We start from the raw sequence: 8,044 nt of genomic DNA, 5'->3' as shown, positions 1-8,044 counted from the left end.
TAGATCTGGAACAGGAAAAAGTGTACAGCTAGGACTCCCAGCTGCTGCCTGAAACTCCTTTCATCTTTTAATATTATCATGATAAGAAAAAGAAGAAAAATACTTTGCATTGACTTGTAAGGCCTCTTAAACTCCAGATCTCAAAGAACTTAGATTCATAGGATTATAGGAAAGAAAGGCAAGGTCATCTAGTCCAGTCCCCTACTCAAAACAGGATCATACCTGACTAAACCATCCCAGCCAAGTGTCTGTCCAACTTGCTCTCAAAAATTGCCAGGGATGGAAATTCTGCAAGTTCTCTAGGTAACCTGTTCCAATGCTTGACCACTCTCATAGTCAGAAAGTTCCTCCTAATCTCCAGCCCAAATTTCCTTGATAACAGCAAGGCAGACTCATAACATGCATGCTAGAGATGTAGACGCTCCAGCAAAAAGAGAGAAAGTGATCTGCCCAAGGCCACAATAGATTGCAACACAGGTGTCTTGACTCTCAGTTCCTTTCTCTCACTTCCAATTATCATAGATTTCTAGACTTCCAATTATCATAGATTTCTTTGTCTCCATATATACTTGCACACCTCCCTGTCCTTCCTGGAAGTCATTTAATGGATAAAGGAGAGAGAGAGAGAGAGAAATACAATATAGATAAGTTTTACCTGGGATTTGGGAACAACGCCAACCCTGAAGAACCCTATGTTTCCACTCTCAATCTTGGTGCAGTCTACAACAGTGGAGGCAATGTTCTCAGGAGAAGGCCCATCACAAAGAACTGCATCTACCTGCCGAGCAAGTAACTCTCACATCAAAGGTCCTTCAAAGGCACTTGGGCAACAAGATAAGAGTTCTTCCCTTCTCCAAGTAAATAAATGGTAACCTGCTGGTTCTACCACATCTTCCCCTTCCTTTCTTTACCATTCTGAATTGGCCAAAGTTGCAGGAAACCACAGGGGATTTCCAAAAATTATCCCATGATTGCTTGTGACTTGTAATGTGGAATTGATATAGAGATGGACAGATCCTCAGCTGATGTAAATCAGTACAGTTTGGCTGATTATGGTGGACCTGTGCTGTTTTACAACATCTGAGGATCTCTGATCAAGTCATATTAATAAGGTGTTTGCCTAAAACTTCCAAATATTCAGAGGCTACTAGTGAAAGAACAGCAGCCCCTTTATTTTGCTTCACGCACCAATGAACTTGTCATTAACTTGTCAAAAATATTCAATATATTCCTGGAAATACTTAATTTCAGTGATTGAAAGCTCAAAAATATTTTAAATTATTTGATAAGCATTTAAAAGGCAATAATCACTATGATCCAAAGTGTCTAGGATCAGGAGCCTTTTCACGCATTGCTCACAGTTTTATAATTTTGGACCTCAACAGTTGAAAAAGCAAAAACAAACACTAGAATCAAAATAATTTTCTAGAATCTCTGACAGCCTCAAGAGCTCTAGAACATAAGAAACATCCCCTGTATTATCATTTCAGGCCAATAAAATGCTCTTTAGTGTTCACTGCATTATGCCTTCATCAGATCATGGAGTGAATGGAAAGGGTGATTACCTTGTCTCCTAGCTTGGCATACACCTGATTGTGGTGAGTGGTGTCTGCCTCTCCTGTTGGATTGGCTGATGTGACTGCAATGGGACCAACCTGGAGATAAAAAGAAACATGGATTTGCAAAGTAGAAACAACCATGTTCACAGACTGGTATTGGTATATCTTTACATATTATTTGATTAATCCTTTTTTAACTGAAGAAGAGAGCCAGAGAGACAGGCAGACAGAAACATTGGGTGTTGTCGCAGTGCACTAAGACATACTTGCTCCGTTAAGGGTGAAAGCAGCCTAGCCAGGGGCTTTGCAGGCTAAGCCATGCACCTAGCAGGTTGCCTGAGCAACAGGCTAATGAGGTAATTAGCCTGCACCTGAAGACAGTCAGCTGACCAGAAGGGCTCAGAGCCCTAGGAGCATGTAAGCCCAGGGCTGAAACTGGCAGGGGTTAGTTCTCTGGCAACTGCTAGGGGAAGGAGCTTCTGCCCAGAAGAGCTATCCAGGGTTGTTTTGTTGCCTGCCAGACTAATAAAGCTACACAGGCACTAGAGTGCCTGGCATCAGTGAGGTGCAGCTACACAGGGGCCAGAGGGCCAGGTGGCAGGAACTGACTAAGTTGAGCTAGTGCCTTGGAGCCAAGTCCAACAGAGTGACCCTAGGCTAGAAGGCCTAGCCAGATTAAAGGGGCCAAGGCTGAGTAGGCCAAGACCGCAACATTCATGTAACACCCGCAAGGCCTGGGGCATGGTATAGGGAAGGTTTTGGGGCCACACAATTAGCCCATAAGGCTTAAGTTGTCCCCATATGCACCATTGTGGAGAGGGGGCCTGGTGAGGGGTCTGAGGACTAATGTCGTCTGTTGGGGTTCAGTGGGACCAAGACCATGCAAAGGCTCATGGGCAGCCTCCCTATTCATTATTTTACCAACAAGACATGGCAGGCGGGATAAGAAGGCACCCTCAGGGGGGAGCTGCCATGGTCAAGGAGCCCCAGGGACATTACAGTCACTCCCAGGGACCCCAACATGACAGGTGTCTACACATGTGCTAACTTTCTGACAGTTAAATTGACTTAACTTTTTGAAGTCGATTTAACTGTTAGAGCATACACATATGCGTAGCAGAGTCGACTTACATGCAGCACAAGACAATCACCTCCAAGGTGTATTATTTTGAGTCACATTAATTAAATTTAAGTCACCTCATTTTAAGTCAACTTAAATGTATGTGTACGCACTTACTGCGTGCAAGCACAGAGATACAGTAAAAGTTCTGTTATTCGGCATCTTACAAGCCGGCATGCCCTACTAACCAGCATGCCAACTTGTAAGATAAGTGAAACCGGAAGTGCCCACCATAGCACTTCCGGTTTCTCCGAGCCCCCATGGCCTGGAGCCATAACAGGCTGTGCGGGGCTGTGCAGGACCCACCTCCCTGAGGGCTGGTGATGCGGTGGGAGGGACGGCGATGTGGCGGGAGGGACAAAGGGACGCCCCAAACGCGGCATGAGAAGTGGTGCCCAGGGCTGCTCAATTAACCAGCATATTTTGTTATCCGGCATCCCCCATTCCTGGGGGATGCCAAATAACAGAACTTTTACTGTAGTAGTAAATTGAGCAGTACTGAATACTGTGGGCTGAGCATGGAATGAGCAGTACGAAATATAAGACAGAACCAGAGCTTCTGCTAATTTTTAAACTTTAACGAAGTGAACATTTTAGTGATCATGGGATTCCAAGTGATCCATGCAACAGTAATGAGATCTGGATACAGTGGAACTCCTGTAGAGTTCCAGCAGGCAGCAGTTATTTGCCATGACCACGGGTCATGAAGCAAGTTATGATTCCTTTTATAGATTTTATAGATTTCATAGACATTAAGACTGGAAGGACCTCATAAGTTCATTGGGTCCAGCCCCCTGCCCAAGGGACAGAAAGTCAGCTAGGATCATAGGATCCCAGCAAGATAAAAGTCCAAATGTTTCTTGAAAGTGTCCAGAGTAGGTGCTTGCACCACCTCTTGGCGGAGTTTGTTCCAGGCCTTGGGGGCTCAGACAGTAAAGAAGTTTTTCCTTATGTCCAGCCTAAAGCGGTCTTGCAGGAGTTTGAGACCATTGGACCTTGTCACCCCTGGGGCGCTCTGGTGAACAGGTGCTTCCCCAGATCGTGATGCACACCCCTTATGTAGTTATAGGCTGCCACCAAGTCACCCCTGAGCCTGTACATCTCCAGTAAATGATGGGTAAGTGGTCTGATCTGTGGATGATCAAGAAAGATCAGAATTCAAATAAGGATTTTTAAGAAAGTTGCCTTTGAACAGCATGCTGAGCCACCACACTCTACTGGGCCATCAATGTGCCCTAGCTCCAAGTTGTGTTAATGCAGCTCTGGTGCAAGGGTTAGCATTGCAGGAAAGTCTCCCACATGAAGAGCTCTATGCAGCAGTTATGCTACTGTTAAATAGCTGACAACACATTTCTACTGCAAAAAGGTCATAAGGATGAGCAGGAGATGTGCCAGCACAAAGCTGAAAGAACAAGAAAGAAAGTGCTTTTCTTCCTAGCAGAAACCAGGGGAAATGGTATAAGCAGAGCATCCAACCAGGGAAGCAGAAGTAACTAGTTTGTGGCATTGTGGTTTTAGAGAGGAGTAATATTAAGATGGTAACTGTGCAGGAAGGATCTTCACTCTTTGTAGTTTGGGGCAGCAAATATATTTGGCCACCGCCACATTATACCAATATACACACATTGTTAGGTAGTGATCTTGTTACCTCAGGTACTTCTGCTTGGATTAAATTATGAAGCAGCAGTACTTATTTCATAGTTCAGGGTGTCAGTGATTTTTCCATTTTACGCCTTGTTTTGCCCAATCCTCAACACCTCCTCTCACCCAAGAAAGGTCACAAGTCCTTCATACAGATTTAAGACTGTAGTAGAACTTTTTTAGGAAATGTCTAGCGAGTCAGGCAGGGAACTGCTAATTATGTGCTTTCTGGCTTTTAATATTAGATTCTAATTTTCTTTTTTTAAAACTGAACATTCTAAGGAAACATTTAAGCATTCACTGCCTGATGTTCTTCCTTAAGACTTTATGTGAGTATTGGCACCCTCCATTTACAGATGAAGAAAAAAAAGGAAAGTTGAAGTGGCTTACCTAAGGTAAAGTGACAGAGCCGGAAAAAAAAAATAGGTGTCCTCAGACCTAGCCCTTGTATCAGGCTGCCTCTGTTGGATGCCACTGATTGACACTGGGCCAATTCACTAGAAGAGTGTGATGGTAAGACCCAGCCACTCATCTTCCACACTACTTTACCTTGGCAACTTAAAGAGTATGATTCGGCTACTCACCAGATCGATGAGGTGTGTGGTGACAGAACAGTCAGGGATACGGATGGCGATGCTCTGAGGGGTACCAACATATTTGGAAGAGTCTTTCATACCTAAGAAGTCCACCCATTTCCCTAGAAGAAAATAGCCACAGAACAGTGACTGGACCAAGTCCATAAACAGTGGTGTTACCAGGTGAGCAAGCAAGGAGCAGTCTAATATCAACACACAGCTAAGTGAAGTACTCCTGTACTTTAGATCAGTGCTTCTCAAACTATCTGATGTGGCAGACCGGCAATTTTTTTTCCAGTGGGCCAGGGACCGGTGCTCGGTTCAGCCGGTGGCAGCAACTGCGTGTAACAGCGCTACACAAATGTGCGACCAGCTGTTTCTTTCTCTTTCCTCACCTCGCACGACATGACGTCACCTGGAGTGTTGGAACGTACGAACTGTGGCGCTATGACATATCAATGTTATGCTTCTGAAATTCACTTTCTTTCTTTCCTGGCAACTCGCTGCGGACCAGCAACTGGTGGCTCGCAGACCGGCACCAGTCCACGGACCACCACTATGAGAAGCACTGCTTTAGATTACTGAGCGCAGTGATCTTTGCCCAGCTTATGAGCAACAGCATTTTCTCACCTCTAGAAACCACAAGGCTAATAGGGGATGGCCAAGCAGCTTTCATGAAATCCCAGAGTATGGGGTTGAACAAATGCTTTGCAGGTTCCAACTGCTTCAGGTTAGAGATCCAGAGTGACATGGGACGGTCCTGAGCCTGGCGCTTTGTACTGGAAAAAAGACAAAGGAGATGAATTTTCTTTAGCACCTAAAAATAGGTTAGGAATTATTTTCTCAAGTTACAACTGAAGCCATCTGGAGAAGACTTAAAATTAAATCTGTCCCTGAAGACATAACCTGAGTGCAACAGCTTATGCAGCAGAAGCAGCATGGACCAGTGGACTGAACACTAAACTGGGAGGCAAGGGATCTGGGATATATTCCTAGTCATACTGTTGACTCACTGTGGGATGAGGGATGCTAAGGAATCCTTATCTGAGTTCCAAAGGACTGTTTTTCCTAAAAGCAACTCCATATATGCATGATAAGAGGATTAGTCAATTCAGACAGGAGCCAATTGTAATTCAAACTACAGACATCCATGTGAATATAGTGATGGTTGTAGAACAGATTAAACCTAGAAAAACATAACATCTATAAATGGCCTAGGTGACTAGAGTTTCCATAAGTTTGTTTGAACAAACCTGCATCTGGAACTATGATCAGGGACGTTTGTCCATGCCATGTTGTTTGCCTTTCTTGCACTGAAACAGCATGACTGTGCACGAGTGGGTTTTCCAGATGCTTTAAAAGTATTTCTGGTGCATTTAACTAAAACTCCTCAGACGTGGTTTAGTTTGGCTTGCTGTGAATTAAAGCATCACATCCATGGATTCATTGTGTGCAAACACAAAGGGGACTCTGTGACAGAGCACCTTGGGTGCCTATCACTTTAAGGGCTAGGCCTGGGAGAGGGCAGATGTCTGATGAGGGTGGCCATCTAATGCCTAGCTCTCTGGGCTGAGGAGAGCAGTTTGTGACCAGCCAGCAGGGGAGAAACATCTCCCTGCTGAGCTCCTGCTCCAGGAATACCTTGGAGATAAAGGGGGAGCTATGGGGAAGGAAGAGGAGGCCTCAGTGGTCCTGGATACGATCTAAAACTGCACCCTGCTGGGGAAGGGTAGATTGATGGGACTCCTGGTGGTGCAGGAGTCCCCAAGAAATGCCAGGCCAGCTGCCTCCCCAGTGAAAGGTGGGGAAAGGCACCTAACCCCTAGCTTCCACCATCCAGTGAGTTTTTAGTGAGAACTTGTGGGCCAGGCATGTCTAAGTAGGCACCTGAGCCTATGGGGGTGGTGGGGATGGAGGATCCCAGACAGCCCTGGCCCTGACGAGGGGGTGGTGTGAAGCCCCAGTGAGAGGGCAGGGTATGAAGGCCCCAGAGTGATAGGGGTGGAGAAGTGGTCTGGAAAAGGATGTGGGGTTAAGTCAGCCTCAGTTCTGCTAATTGCCCAGCATCCATTCAGATGAGGGCACGAGAGAGGCCCAAAAGGCTGTATGCCTGATGGCCAAGGAGAGCAGGGGATTAAGCCTGATGGCCCTACGGGTTCACTCAGAGACCAAGGGCAGGGTGTATGTGGCCCAAGAGGGGCAGTATGAGAGAGAGCGGTGGGAGTGAAAGAGACCCTTGTAAGAGGAGGGCTGTATGAATGAGGCCCGTAACCACGTAGAATGAAGAGGCTTAACTGTGGGTGAGTTTAGTCTGACCTTGAGTCAGAGTCATTAAGAACTTATATACTATCTACAAGGCACAGGCCATTGTAGGGAAGGTACAGAGCCATGGATAGCGCCCCCTGGCGTCAGAGCATGTAATTGGCAGCCTCCTGCATTATACCACTAGTTATAGGAACAGCAAAGTTGTGGCAGGCGAGACTGGGCGACTGCTCCATAGACAGGTGGGCAGGCTGGCTTGAAACTTAGCCCTGAGTGTGCCCCGTCACATGCTCAAAGATGAAAGATGTGTAATGAGCCTCTTTGTCTACCAGATGGCACTGCAACCTTTTTTGTAGTTCCCCCCTCCGAACTGCTGTCATTTTCAAATTGCTTCCGCTTTTTTTTTTTTTTTTTGTGCCGGCTCCCTGCTTTCACAGCTGCATACCAGGGCACTGGGTGGGAGGACCCAGGCCAGTGGGGGCAGCTCAGGACTGTCCTGCTCTCCTGTGACACTGGCCAGGGACCAAGCTTCATTTGTTTGAAAACCTAGTACATGCAAATACTGATGCGACACTCCAAAATTAAACAAGCTTATATTTTATAAACCTATTTAATTTAATGAGGATTAAACCCTGTGATGTATACAGGTGCCCTAAAGCACTTACTTGTAAGCTTTCTCCACACCATCAGGTCGGTTACAGGCTGCTACAAGCACATACACTGTATCTGTGGGGATCCCACAGGCCCCTCCATTTTTCAGAATCTCTGTTAACAGAAAAATAGGACACCAATATATAGAATTACTGGGTTGTAAACTCAAACAGGTGATATCACAGATGATAGAAACCCACTCTTTCATGGATTAATAAAGCGCTGCTCACTGTGGT

At 45.8% G+C, this 8,044-nt stretch overlaps 1 protein-coding gene across 1 annotated transcript in view; it reads right to left on the bottom strand.

Moving 5' to 3' along the window:
* LOC102385220 overlaps positions 1 to 8,044 on the bottom strand; it is an 18,658-nt gene that overhangs the window by 821 nt on the left and 9,793 nt on the right. Inside the window, exons 3-7 of the mRNA XM_014523957.2 lie at positions 7,823 to 7,922; positions 5,526 to 5,674; positions 4,905 to 5,017; positions 1,566 to 1,655; positions 656 to 778 (exon numbers count right to left, since the gene is read on the bottom strand). Of these exons, the coding sequence (XP_014379443.2) occupies positions 656 to 778; positions 1,566 to 1,655; positions 4,905 to 5,017; positions 5,526 to 5,674; positions 7,823 to 7,922 (575 nt within the window). The remainder of the gene's footprint in view (positions 1 to 655; positions 779 to 1,565; positions 1,656 to 4,904; positions 5,018 to 5,525; positions 5,675 to 7,822; positions 7,923 to 8,044) is intronic.

The sequence above is a fragment of the Alligator sinensis genome, unplaced genomic scaffold, assembly GCF_000455745.1.
Source record: "Alligator sinensis unplaced genomic scaffold, ASM45574v1 scaffold27_1, whole genome shotgun sequence".
Lineage (NCBI taxonomy): Eukaryota > Metazoa > Chordata > Crocodylia > Alligatoridae > Alligator > Alligator sinensis.
Note: the sequence above shows the minus strand (reverse complement) of the source record. Positions and strands in the feature narration are given on the sequence as shown.